Source organism: Aulostomus chinensis, chromosome 4, assembly GCF_037954235.1.
Source record: "Aulostomus chinensis isolate RoL2024-O1b breed Wild chromosome 4, RoL_Achi_v1.0, whole genome shotgun sequence".
Taxonomy (NCBI): domain Eukaryota; kingdom Metazoa; phylum Chordata; class Actinopteri; order Syngnathiformes; family Aulostomidae; genus Aulostomus; species Aulostomus chinensis.
In genome coordinates this window covers 8,751,433-8,764,609 of record NC_141323.1, presented here as the reverse complement: position 1 = coordinate 8,764,609, position 13,177 = coordinate 8,751,433, and the positions used below count along the sequence as shown (strand labels likewise).

General features: G+C 54.2%; 2 protein-coding genes across 3 annotated transcripts; one reads left to right on the top strand and one right to left on the bottom strand.

Annotated features, from left to right (window-relative positions):
- Window positions 1-34: 34 nt before the first annotated feature.
- Window positions 35-3,071, bottom strand: dusp16 (dual specificity phosphatase 16). Its single transcript, XM_086201521.1, has 6 exons — window positions 2,797-3,071; window positions 2,200-2,338; window positions 1,928-2,091; window positions 1,440-1,599; window positions 1,242-1,365; window positions 35-1,160 (listed from the first exon to the last, which is right to left on the bottom strand). The coding sequence occupies exons 1-6, from the start codon at window positions 3,049-3,051 to the stop codon at window positions 41-43; spliced, it is 1,962 nt and encodes a 653-aa protein (XP_086057647.1). The 5' UTR covers window positions 3,052-3,071; the 3' UTR covers window positions 35-40.
- A 2,214-nt stretch (window positions 3,072-5,285) lies between these two features.
- crebl2 (cAMP responsive element binding protein-like 2) lies at window positions 5,286-12,866 on the top strand. Of its 2 annotated transcripts, none has more exons than XM_086201505.1 (3): window positions 5,286-5,426; window positions 12,203-12,400; window positions 12,707-12,866. In XM_086201505.1, the coding sequence occupies exons 1-3, from the start codon at window positions 5,331-5,333 to the stop codon at window positions 12,860-12,862; spliced, it is 450 nt and encodes a 149-aa protein (XP_086057631.1). In that variant the 5' UTR covers window positions 5,286-5,330; the 3' UTR covers window positions 12,863-12,866. The 2 variants fall into 2 exon arrangements, with proteins under 2 accessions (XP_086057631.1, XP_086057632.1); XM_086201506.1 differs by lacking the exon at window positions 5,286-5,426 and adding an exon at window positions 11,485-11,743.
- The last annotated feature ends 311 nt before the right edge of the window (window positions 12,867-13,177 follow it).

The following is a 13,177-nucleotide window of genomic DNA, read 5'->3' as shown; positions in this document are numbered from 1 at the left end:
CACCAGGGGCGGGGCTTATCGAGCTGTCGGCCCCTGCGTATCAGGACACCTCGATGATCTCCATGCTGCCAGAGAAGCTCGACTGACTCACAACCTTCACCATCTCCTCCCGCGAGTGGCTGTCCGTCATTCCGTCTCCAAACTCCATCTGACAGCTGCGCCGCTTCAGCTGCTTCTCGAAGCTGCTCTCTTCGTGCCAGCTCCTCCGCGAGTCGCCACGGTCGCTCGTTCTCTGCCGGCTGCGCCGCCGTACCGCCTCCAGGCCATGGCTGCAGCTGTACGCTGCAAAGCCTCCACCGCTCAGGATGGCCGACGTGGAGTAGAAGCGTGTGGACTCAGAGGAGAGGTACCAGCCGCCAGCCAGCGAGGACGTGGAGACGGTGACGGGGCCCAGCAGGATGTCTGAGTGCCAGCCTTTGAGGGTGCCACCAGGACCTGGTCTGGTCAGATGCTGCTGGCTGCGTGACACGCCAAACAGGAAGCTGGCGGCCTTCTCCTCCATGCTCCCACTGCGGTGCAGCTGCTGGGAGCAGCCGGGAGCAGCCGGCGGCACCTTGCTGCTGGATGGTGCTGGTGCTGGTGCTGGTGCTGGTGCTGGCCCAGGTCCACTCACCTCCTCCTTATCAGGACTCTGCTCCGGAGTCGACTGTTCAGAGACCTCCTCCACTGGAGAGAACTGGCAGGGTTTGCTGGTTGGGTCTTTAAAAGCAGAGGATTTGAAGAACTCGTCCCCCGTACTGCCATGAGGGACGAACACCCGGTGAGCGGCACCTCCGCCCGGCTCGCCGTATGACTTAATGTCCAGAGAGAAGGAGCGCTTCAGCCGGGTGCTGTCCTCGGGGGCTTCAGCCAGCTGCAGGTCGCTCAGGGCCTGAGCCAGCAGATGCTCCTCAGGGGCGTTGGCAAGGATGCAGGGCAGTGTGAGGGGCTCCAGCAGGTCCTCGGGGGCCTCCTGACTGGGCGGAGCCTCTTGCGCAGACTCTGAGCCCTCCAGCGGGGCGAGGGACTCCCCACTGGGCTCCCCACAAGGCTCCAAGTGATGGACGGGCCTGCGTTTAGTTTCGGCAGCATGAGAACTTTTGATCTTCTTCTCAAAGTCGAGCAGCTGACCGAGAAAGTTGAAGTTGGGCGATATGGTCGGCCGCTTCTCCTTCACGAACCTGAGAGATGAGAGAGGGTGGGATGAGTGGCGTGTAGGTGGAGACACTACCAAGGGTTACTGAGAGTTGGCGAGCAGTAACCTGTATGCCTCATCCAGCGTCATATCCATCCTCTTCATGATGTAAGCGATGGCGATGGTGGCCGAGCGGGAGATTCCAGCCAGACAGTGAACCAGGACACGAGCGTTAGACGCTTTCGCCTTCTCTGAAACAAAAGAGAGTTTGATGAGGTGGGCCGACGGGACCGCAGCTTTCCTGCTGGGGGGGGCGGCTGCTGACCTATGAACTCCACCGAGCGGTCCAGCCACGGGAGGATCTTCTCACAGAAGCTGTCGTTGACAGGAACTCGCAGGAAGTGGGACTCCGGGATGAAGTCGGGTTTGGGGCAGGTGTTGCTGGCATTTAGGACGTAAGCAATGTCATTCTGCTGGATCAGGTCCTGAAGAGGCAAACATGTCCCACTGAGAGCCTCATAGCCCACATGAACTAACTGACTAAGCAACTAACTAACTACCTAAGCAACTAACTAACTACCTAAGCAACTGACTAACCAACCTGCCAGGATATTCACCAGATTATCTCAACTCAGTGCAGACATCAAATGTAGGGCGACTCAATATTCTGCTTCTGTATCCACGTTCATTCACCTTCATAGCCGCTAAATAAGGCGACATGTTCTCATGACTAAAGCTCAGCATCACTTCCTTGTTCCACTTTCATCTGGCTTTCCTAGTAACGTGAAGAAGTAAACTTCGCCTCCTGGTAACCTTGTTGAGGACGTCCCTCTGGCAGCCCAGGTACAGGTGCGGCAAGATCCGGGTGGGGCCCATGTTGGTGACAGGCAGGCAGGGCTGCGAGATGCAGGATGGCACCAGCGCTGACTTGCCTTCGCACAGACCCGGAAACAGGTGGGAGAACTCTGAGAACCCACCTGAAGGAACGTAATTATACATGAATAACCCAAAATATGAAAAAAAGAAACGTTCCAAAAGAAACTATTTGATGTTCTCCAGCACTCAAAACTGACTGAGTGGCTCACCTGAGAGCAGGTGAACGGATGGGAAGTTCCTCTCCAGTTTGAGCAGCAGGACCTTGAGGAAGCAGTCGGAGCCCAGAGACGCCGCGTCGGAGGAGCTCTGATCGTACACCACCACCTCCTGGTCGCCCTGCAGCTCCAGCTGTGGGGGGGGAGACAGAGAGAGAGAATCAGCTGATTCTCATGAACTGAATTATTTCCTGAATGTTCCAGCAAAGTTCCACCCTCTCTTCGGCTACCAAAGTTATCAATTAGCAAATCTCACTGAATGTTCAGGTATTTTTTCCCCACAAGTTCTCTTTTTTTAAACAAAGTTCTAAATAAACCAATTCTGACAATCGTTGCCATTTACTGTGATCAAAATACATGAATACAATTTTGCTGGAAGTCAAACACGTTCTTTCCTGGTTAGGGTTTCCAGAGTTAGCGGTGCTTGAGTTCTACAGTCTGCCTGTCTGCTGTCTCGGGTTTACTTGTTGGCTGTAATTCTACTTGTAAACATCAGTATTGAAGGATGCTGTCCCGGCAACGATGGCTGAGAGGCCGGTGCTGGGCGGACGGCTACGGAGGGCTCGGCGTGTGGACTCCGTGGTCATTTACCTTCTTCTTGGCTGAGTGCTGCAGAAGCTCGGCGATCTGAACCTTGTCCTGCTGCAGCCGCCGCTTCATCAGCTTGGAGCAGTTGACATTGACGGCCTCCAGGATGTGAGAGGCGTTGTAGTCTACGAAGGGCCGGCTGTCAATCAGCAGCACACGGTCCAGCCCCCCCTCCAGCAGGGCCACCAGAGCCTCTGGCCCGATGGTCCTTACGGTGCCGGGGCGCAGCATTGTAGATGCCAGGGGGTTCTCCGACATGCTGCACCCCCTCTCCTACCCCTCCCCTCCCCTTCCTTCCCACCCCCCACCCCCCTCCCGCCCTCCCTCCTCTGGCCTGTAGTCCTCCTCCCCCTCCCCCTCCTCTGGGGCGTCTCGGGCTGGCGGTCCAGCGCAGTGACGCAGGCTGGCGAAGGCCCTCAGAGGATGAAGAGCTCCATTGTGTCAGCAGGGTATGATGTCATTCTGAGGGCTCCACAGCCACCCCCCCCCCAAACGCGAGCCAAGGACTCGCAGAGACGAAGGGCCTCACGCTGGCGTGGACGCCACAAACACGTGTGTGTGTGTGTGTGTGTGTGTGTGAGTGAGACAGTGGGTGCCGTGCAGTCAAGGGAGGAGCTCTCATTCACACCAGGGCCGGTGTGAAACAGAACCCATCTTTCCTCCTGGACTGGCAGCTGATGACATCACACTGCACCTTGATGATGGTCGTCATGGTTTCACACTATGGAAACAAACCACACATGCAGGACATGTCAGTGACACACAACAGCCACAGTAACTGTGTTCAATCCTAACGCCTGTGGCATCGCCGGTGTAAACCTGCCAATGTTCACTCATGACTGCAAATGAGGGGAGGAGCCTCTGTCAACGCCATGTGGATACAGGCATCATCATCCAGACTAAATAACCATCTTGCAGTCTCGTACTTGTGGAACCCTCAGACTCCATCTTGTCTGGCTTGTGACATCAGCAACATGGATGTGAATGATTTAACTGAAACAAGCAGATCAATGATCAAATGATGACATGGAGATTTGGAGGAGTACGAATCCATGACTCAGCAGGTCTGTCACCATGACGACAAGCTAGCAACTTCAATAAGCGGGAGTTGTGGGTGCAGCTCTGATCAGCTCCACCACCTGACCACACCAAAGCGGGGTCTCTCTCTGTGTGGACGTGGAGTTCAATGTCAGTGTGGGTCACATGATCAAATGTTGTTGGAGGAAGAGCAGATGACCAGGCGCCCGACAGCGTGTCAGAGATGGGAGCAGAGGAGCAAGTGAACGGCGCCGAGGACTAACGGGTCCGGACCGGTTTCCTGATGAGGTCTCGAGTCCACAGCAAGAAAAGAAATTCCCTTCTGATGTCAAACCAGCAGCTCAGAGATACCCTGGTGAGAAGACACCACCCCCCCCCCCCCGCAACACTCGTTAGCATGGAACCACAAGTCTTCTAGTTCATTAGTTCTGGCCCCCAGTCCAAGTGTTAGCATCAGTCTCTGTTAGCTTCAAGCTAAATCTACGTGGCTGGTTCTTCCTGCAGTCTGGAGTCACTAAGAAGGGATGGAGGAGGGAGAAGTGAGTGAGCTGAGGACTCCTGGTGGTGAGGACTGGATGCTCCAGGAACATCAGCAGCTCACCACTGGTGGGTGGGACCCCACGCACTCATAACAGTGCCAGAGAACCCAGAGAACCTGCAGCAGGCGAGACTCTGCCCGAGGGTTAGTATGGGACTCTGACCTTGACGGCATCACAGGCAGGCACTCAAACGTTAACATTCCGGTGCTCTACACAGTACCAGACCTGACCTGACCTGAGGTGGGCTAGTCTTTGGCCCAGGCTCCACCCCTAACCTGTGACAGAGGTCAGTGTTTTTACAGCTGATGATGCCAGGACAGCTGAGCCAGAAGGCAAAGCTCTGGATCTAGTGGTCAGTCTTGGTTCTGGCTCTCACCTGCGGCCAAGAACTATGGGTCCTGACTGAAAGAACCAGATCTCAGGGACCAGCAGACGTGGGTTTCCTCAGAAGAGGGGCTGGTGTCTCCCTCGTGGGTGAGGTGAGTGTTTCTGCAGTCCATCAGCGTCTCCCTGAGGAGGTGGTCCAGCTAAGGGGGGCAGACCCAGGACCAGGTGAAGGGACTACATGTCCATGCTGGTCCGGGAACGCGTGCAGACCCCTCAGTCAGAGCTGGTCCATGTGGCCAGGGGAAGTGAAGTTTGGGGATCCTGCTCAGAGAAGCAGTTGAAGATGGACCACAGACATCTAGAGAACCCTGAAGGCGGCCCGCTGACTTGTTACCACAAAGCAATAACGTCAGGACTGACAAGCAGAATCAGGGACCAAACCTCAGACCGTCAGAACCCCGGCGACGCTGAGGAACCATGAAAAGTCTCCTTCTTCTCAACAGAACGAAGAACAGAAACGTCATTTGACTTGGTTCAGTCAGGGGTCCAGCTCTGTCGATGGAGGGCTTCTCTGGAGGAAGCTGCACATGGGATTTCTGACCACCGGGGTTTCAGGACCCCCAGCGGCTCCGAATGCTGCCACCAGCCTGGACGAAGCGTGAGACGCGGCGTTCGAGAGTCTGCCGGGCAGCCAGACGCTCATCACCAGCGGAACCAGCAGTTTTCGAGGTCCGGAATGAATTTCTGCTCTTGGTTCAAACTGGTTGAGTTGTGCTAGATGTAATAGTTCGAGGCTCGTAAATGGCGGAGAGGCTCGGGTCAGCTGGCCGCGGTTGTGAGGAGGGCTTCCGCCAGGACGACTGAGTGTGAAATGACTTCTGGCTCAACATTTTTGGGGAATTTCGACATTTTCAGCCGTTAGCTCTCTGTGCTAACCAGTTAGCCGAGTCCCCTAAACGAACCGCCGACGCTCAGGCCGACCTGAACAACCGACGAACCGTCAGCTTCACGTCGACGTTAACTTCCTACATCGTCTGAACTCCGAGTTCGGGGCCCGTGGATCCTCCAGGTGCTGCTGATGTCACCGTTTAACGTGTTAACGGCTCGTTTCACGCACTCACCGTTCGACCATTCGACGTCGGACTGCAAACGTTGCTCGAGTCGTCTGGTCCGGTGTGACGGCGGAGTCCGTATCGGTGTGACCGGGTGAATATCCCGGTAAGAGAGAAAGTTGAGGCTAAAGTAAGTCGGTCGGCGGAGTCGTCCTGCCGCGGCCGCGAGCGATGAGGTCACCGCGGTAAAAATAAAAGGATGCCGTCATTGAATGAACTCAACAGGCTCTTAAAGGCGCAGGACGCGACCTGAGCGGCGTGCGAGGGCCAAACGCTGCCGCGGACACGTCCCCTTTAAGAGAGCGGCGGCGGCGGAGCAGCGCAGCCCTCGGTTTACCCAGAACTCGAGGCCGGAAACGGGAGTGTCGTCATACCCGTTCGACCACAATAAGATGGGGAGCAAAACACATACACGTTGTTTACGTGTCAGACACCGCAGCAGCAGCGAGCAGCGCCGGTCAACAAACACCAAGGCCATGAAGACTCCGGTTTCCCGAATCGTTCACGCAGCTGATGCGCAGTGCAGCGGCGTGAACCGGGACCTCAGGGCTCTTCCGGTATCTCCGAGTTTCTGTGCAGGAATTCGGTCCAACAGGGAACTTGGGAGTTGAAACTTCCGAGTTCATCTGGATGTCAGCATCGTTCCTCGCTGCATCCTCCTGTTTCTCAGGTACCAGCAGCCGTCAGAGCAGAGAACAGAGGTGTCCGTTCCTCACGTTCGGTGTAACCACTTGAGCTTGCATGAGGAGCACCAGACGGCTGTAGAGAGACAACAACACAGGAAATGAAAATATATTCTAGTCATTTTATTAATTATTGTCTGGACCAGTCTCTCATCTTGTGGCCACAAATCACAATGGATGGACGCCTGCAATCTTGGTGACGGCCACCAGGGGGCGAGTTCTGTGCTGTGCTTGTTTCAGTAAAAGTTGCTCTGCTCAAACATCCATCCATCATCCACCCATCCATCATCCCTCCATCATCCATCCATCCATCATCCATCCATCATCCATCCATCATCCATCCATCCATCATCCACCCATCCATCATCCATCCATCCATCATCCATCCATCCATCATCCATCCATCCATCCATCATCCATCCATCCATCATCCACCCATCCATCATCCATCCATCCATCATCCCGCCATCATCCATCCCTCCATCATCCATCCATCCATCATCCACCCATCCATCATCCATCCATCCATCATCCATCCATCATCCATCCATCCATCATCCCTCCATCATCCATCCATCCATCCATCCATCATCCATCCATCATCCATCCATCCATCATCCACCCATCCATCATCCATCCATCCATCATCCATCCATCCATCATCCATCATCCACCCATCCATCATCCATCCATCCATCATCCCTCCATCATCCATCATCCATCCATCCATCATCCACCCATCCATCATCCATCCATCCATCCATCATCCCTCCATCCATCCATCATCCATCCATCCATCATCCACCCATCCATCATCCATCCATCATCCCTCCATCCATCATCCCTCCATCCATCCATCCACCCACCCATCCCTCCATTCATCCATCATCCCTCCCTCCATCCATCATCCATCCCTCCATCTTCTCCCTCTTCTCCTGTTGAGGGTGGTGGGGGTGGAGCCTATCCCAGCAGCCTTCCCCCTGGACAGGTCACCAGTCCATGGCAGGGCCAACACATAGAGACAGACAACCATTGGCTCTCCCAGCCACGCCTACGGTCAATTTAGAGTCTGGATTAACCTGGTCCCTCTTGATGTCTTTGGACTGTGGAGGAAGCTGGAGTACCAGAGAGAACCCAGCAGGAACAGGGAGAACATGGAGACTCACCCAGAAAGACCCCGTGCTGCAGCCGGGGCTCCACCCACAACCTCCTTGTTGGGGGCCACAGGGAGGACCACTGCTCCACCCACAACCTTCTTGCTGGGGGCCACAGGGAGGACCACTGCTCCACCCACAACCTTCTTGATGGGGGCCACAGGGAGGACCACTGCTCCACCGGGCTGGCCTGCTCAAACATGAAAGCCTTGAATACTGAATGCCAGTTGTGATCCGTGGTGCTCAACAATAACGAGTGCAAATGAACGTGCAGTCTTTAGGGCTCCAGTGGGTCTAAAACACAAATCAAGTATATTGAGGGTTCCTGTTGTGTAACGTCGTTCTTCAGCAGGGTCTCTGAGCTCATCAACGTTCTGTTACGAGCCGATGGAGAACAAGAGAACAGAAGAACACTGAGATGTTCTTCATACCGGAGCAATTAGCATGCATGGCTAGTGAAGCTTGATGAATGTGCTCAGAGCAACGAGACGCCATGTTGTCAGGAAACCCTACAAGCACCAGCCAGGCTCAGGTGGGAGGGGGACCGACAAAACAAGGCCACGGGGATCCCGGAGGGAGGCTCCTCCTTGGCTGGTGAACCTGGCGGCCTGGACCACTCGTGTCTGTGGGGTGGAGGTTCCTCACTTTTCTCACAGAACATTGAAAGTGTCATTTTGTTGAGGCACCAGTGGTTCAGGGGCCTGATGACCAAAGCACCGGAGCAGGAGATGAAGGCCTCAGTTCCACCTGTGTTGCGTGGAGTGACATCAGTGTGACATCATATCCCTCCTGTCAGTAACTCCTGAGGTATTCATCAGTTCCTCTTTTAGACTTGGAAGGGGCCTAATGGACATGGCACCAGCCTCAGGAGCTTGGTGTCATTATTATTATTATTATTATTATTAGTAGTAGTAGTAGTAGTAGTAGTAGTGGTAGTAGTAGTAGTAGTAGTAGTAGTAGTAGTAGTAGTGGTAGTAGTAGTAGTAGTAGTGGTAGTAGTAGTAGTAGTAGTAGTAGTAGTGGTAGTAGTAGTAGTAGTAGTAGTAGTAGTAGTAGTAGTGGTAGTAGTAGTAGTAGTAGTAGTAGTGGTAGTAGTAGTAGTAGTAGTAGTAGTAGTGGTAGTAGTAGTAGTAGTAGTAGTAGTAGTAGTAGTAGTGGTAGTAGTAGTAGTAGTAGTAGTAGTGGTAGTAGTAGTAGTAGTAGTGGTAGTAGTAGTAGTAGTAGTAGTAGAGTAGTAGTAGTGGTAGTAGTAGTAGTAGTAGTGGTAGTAGTAGTAGTGGTAGTAGTAGTAGTAGTAGTGGTAGTAGTAGTAGTAGTAGTGGTAGTAGTAGTAGTAGTAGTAGTAGTGGTAGTAGTAGTAGTAGTAGTGGTAGTAGTAGTAGTGGTAGTAGTAGTAGTAGTAGTGGTAGTAGTAGTAGTAGTAGTGGTAGTAGTAGTAGTAGTAGTAGTAGTGGTAGTAGTAGTAGTAGTAGTGGTAGTAGTAGTAGTAGTAGTGGTAGTAGTAGTAGTAGTAGTAGTAGAGTAGTAGTAGTGGTAGTAGTAGTAGTAGTAGTAGTGGTAGTAGTAGTAGTAGTAGTAGTAGTAGTAGTAGTGGTAGTGGTAGTAGTAGTAGTGGTAGTAGTAGTAGTTCAAGGTCCAGCTGGGTCACTCACTAACCTATTATTTGTTACCAGAACTCCTGGATCAGGTTCTGGTGTATGCTGGCCCTCCAGGAGAAGATGAGACTCTTGTTCTTCTCAGAGGAGTCTTTGCTGTGGAGGAGGACAGACGGTGGGGGGGGGGGGGGGGGGTTAGGTGATACCAGAGTGTCCACCCCTGCTGTCAGACCAAGGCGGACCGCATCAATGGTGACGCGGCCCTGCTGATGCGCTCTCAGACAGACGGCGTCCAGGAGACTGAAGCCGTGACTCGAGCTCCTGGGAGTTGTCGGGGTCATGACATCATCACGGCTGTGGTGGTTTTCTAATTGGAGAAAATATGAACTGGTTTTAAAATGAGATGAAAACTATATTTGATCATGATAAGGTTTGTAAATGCAAAGTGCCGTTCTGTGATCAAAGGTCAGAGGAAGTGTGGATCCGTTGTCATGTCAAACTTTTTTGTTGCTAACTTGCTAATCACTTGACCCCTGACGGACTCACGCCATTTATTTTTCAAAAACATGGAAGCCATGAAAAAGTGAGCCATAGCTCAGTGAAATGTTACAATAAAGTGATGGTTCATGAACACCATCCATCCCGTCTGTTCGTCCTATCCTGTTGAGGGTCACAGGGGCGGAGCCTATCCCAGTTGTCTGGCGGAGGGGCGGAGTCATGCTGGACAGGTTGCCAGTCACAGGGCCGACATTTACAGGCAGAAAGCATCGACTCCTACAGAAAATTTACAATATCCAGTCCAGCCAAGGAGCAGGTTTTTGGACTGTGGAGGAGAACCCAGAGAGAACCCTACAGACAAGAGAACAGGGAAACCCCACACGGAACCCAGAACCTTCCTGCTCTACAATACAACATGAAGTGATTGACCGAATTCTGAGCAAGCTTGTTTGTTTAGAATCAGAAACATGAGAACTACAAAGACGAAGGCTGCCAACGCTCCTCCGCAGACGCGGCGAGTGCTGATGAGGTCGTTACATGACGCCGGTCGAACACTCCGGAACATTCACGAGCCTCCCGCTTTGAGAGGCTGCTCAGTTTCACTCGTCACAGCAACAATGGCGGTTTGGCTTGTTTGCGGCCCGCCAGCAACAAACTTGACCTTTGACATCTCTGACCAGACGGAAGCCTTGAACTTTGGTTTGGATGGGAAGCAAAACAGATTGAAAAGTTTCCAATTAGAAAAGGAAGAAACCAAGTTCACATAAATATGAAACAAAAAGCTAAAACTGGTCGAATCAGAAGAATCAGAAACTGGACAAAGCCTCCCCCTGAGGGTGGGGCGTCCAGAGCAGGAGCTCCGAACGATGAGGCTGCGTTTTGCTTTACTCTTGAGACACTCAACTTTTTATGTCCCAATGATTAGAAAAGCACATCTCCACCGGTGCGAGTGTGAGATCCTGGAGTCAAACACAGGGAGCACTTTGGCAGGATAGGGACTGCACTGGCGAGGGAGCGAGGAGTAGGGCACATTGGGGTGAGTCAAGCAGGGGTGTACCCAGAGGTGGCCAGAGGTGGACTGGTGTTTGTTGGAGTTGAGGACGAAGGGGGAGGGGGAGGACTTGGTTAGGCTCACAACAGGTGTATGAGAAGGGTGGATGGTGGATGGGAGAAGGTGTATACTGATGGATCGAGGGCGGAGTCCGGGGAGACAGGATTTGGGGTGGCAGTACCGGAGAGAGGGATAGGGCCTAGTAGGCGCACGACAGATGGGCTGGGGGTTTACACAGTGGAGATGGTAGCGGTGCTGGTGGCACCGAGGTGGGTGGAGTGTACACAGGTGGGGAGGGTGGTGGTCTGCTCAGATTCAGCAGCAGTCCTAGCTAGCATCAGGTCATTTCACTCGGGTAGTCGTCAGGATGTTCTGTACCAGGTTCTTCAGTACCAGGTTCTTCAGGCAGTCACGAGGATAGTTCAGCGGGGGGGTCAGGTGAGGTTTTTATGGGTGCCAGCACATGTGGGGGTGGAGGGGAACGAGAAGGCGGATGAGGATGGAGGATAGGGAGAGTGTTAGGGTTCTTTTAGAGTATTTGAGGGGTTCAGGACTGTTTGATAGGATTTAGTTGTTGAGGTTAGATGTAGGGAAAGATGGTGTTCCGCGGTGGGACAGAAGAGGGCGGTAATGCTCAGCTAGTTGGCTGCTAACCGCCGTAAAACCCAAAGAAGAAGAAGAAGAAGAAGAAGAAGAAGGAAACAGAAGGTATCGTATCGCGAGCGGAGGTGACGCAATGACGATCGTCATCGGGAAACGCGATGTAAACAGCGGAACGCAGCCTGTTGGATAGTTCGGCCCGCGCGACTGCAGCGACCCGTCCTCGACTCGTTGTGTCGGCTTCGTTCGTCCCGTGTCGCGCACTTGGTGCTGTGACCACGCAATTAGCTCCCTCCGGCTAACGCCAGTTAGCTGCTAGCACGTTAGCTGAGACCAAGATGGATGACAACAAGGTGAGACGCCGCGGCGGCTGGACACGAACTGACGCGCCTCACGTTGGTTTGGGTCGCTGTGTTCGAGTCCGAATGAAACACGTAGCTGCGAGCGAGCCCGACAGGTACCAGACAAACGCAGCTTTCCTCTTCCGCTGTAAGTCGGTGATGTAGCGCAGCAGGGACGGGGCTCCCGCGGGTGGGGGCTGCTGAGTTGTGCTCCACCGTGACGGAGGCGCCTGCTGTGGGTGTCTGGACCTCAGCCGTCCGCTGCGGCTCACACCGAAAGACCAGCTCACCCTCCTCCTCCTCTCTCGTTTCATTCCGTTGTTCTCAGTCAGAACGTAAAGTTGGAGGATTTTCTGTCTTCCCGTCGTCACGTGTTCAGCGTGTCGGTCCCAGTCCCCACTGTCCTCCACCTGGTGGAACTTTCTGCTCTCGAAGCCCTGAACATGTTTGACTGTGTCTCTCTGTGCTCAGATGGTGGCCGGTAAAGTCAAGAAACCGGGGAAACGTGGCCGCAAGCCCGCAAAGATCGACCTGAAGGCCAAGCTGGAGCGAAGCCGGCAGAGCGCCCGCGAGTGCCGTGCCAGGAAGAAGCTGCGGTACCAGTACCTGGAGGAGCTGGTGTCCAGCAAGGAGCGAGCCATCTGCGCCCTGCGGGAGGAGCTGGAGATGGTAACTCTGATTCTGATTCATTTTGTTGTCATTGTAACGAGTACTACGAAAGGCGTGTGACGAACAACCCACAGACTTCCAGAGTCTGGGGAGCGGCGTACACGTAAATACGGCTTACCATATCTATGGCGGGGAGGTGGTGCAGGGCCGGGTGAACTGCATCGATGGGGGATGCTTTACAGAGCCAGTGGCTCCACCTCCCTCGCCACTGCAGCAGGACCCCTGTGGTCTCTTGTTGTCGTTGAACTTGGAATGGCACAAAGGAACATGGCGGCGTGCTCATGGATGCTTGTCTCTCCCCACCAGTACAAGCAGTGGTGTTCTGCCATGGACCAGGGAAAGATCCCCTCCGAGATCAAAGCTCTTCTGACCGGAGACGACCAGAAACTCCCTCAGGGGGGCGGCGGCACCAAGACACCCAAGAACAGCAAGAACAACATCAGTAGCAGCGGTCAGGGCTGAGGCAGGGGGCAGGGGGCAGGGGGCAGGGGGCAAGGGGCAAGGGGCAGGGGGCAAGGGGCAGGAGGCAAGGGGCAGGAGCAAGGGGCAGGGGGCAGGAGGCAAGGGGCAGGAGGCAGGAGGCAAGGGGCAGGAGGCAAGGGGCAGGGGGCAGGAGCAAGGGGCAGGAGCAAGGGGCAGGAGGCAAGGGGCAGGAGGCAGGAGCAAGGGGCGGGGGGCAGGAGGCAAGGGGCAGGAGGCAAGGGGCAAGGGGCAGGGGGCAGGAGGCAGGAGGCAGGAGGCAAGGGGCAGGAGGCAAGGGGCAGGGGGCAGGGGGCA

Excerpts from the sequence above, each read along its gene's own strand:
- crebl2 (XM_086201505.1), top strand. The coding sequence starts at position 5,331 with ATGCTGCCACCAGCCTGGACGAAGCGTGAGACGCGGCGTTCGAGAGTC. Across the intron at positions 5,427-12,202 it reads CGGAACCAGCAGTTTTCGAG|ATGGTGGCCGGTAAAGTCAA; the intron begins GTCCGGAATGAA and ends CTCTGTGCTCAG. Across the intron at positions 12,401-12,706 it reads TGCGGGAGGAGCTGGAGATG|TACAAGCAGTGGTGTTCTGC; the intron begins GTAACTCTGATT and ends TCTCCCCACCAG.
- dusp16 (XM_086201521.1), bottom strand. The coding sequence starts at position 3,051 with ATGTCGGAGAACCCCCTGGCATCTACAATGCTGCGCCCCGGCACCGTA. Across the intron at positions 1,366-1,439 it reads CCGCTCGGTGGAGTTCATAG|AGAAGGCGAAAGCGTCTAAC; the intron begins GTCAGCAGCCGC and ends CTTTTGTTTCAG. Across the intron at positions 1,161-1,241 it reads ACGCTGGATGAGGCATACAG|GTTCGTGAAGGAGAAGCGGC; the intron begins GTTACTGCTCGC and ends CTCATCTCTCAG.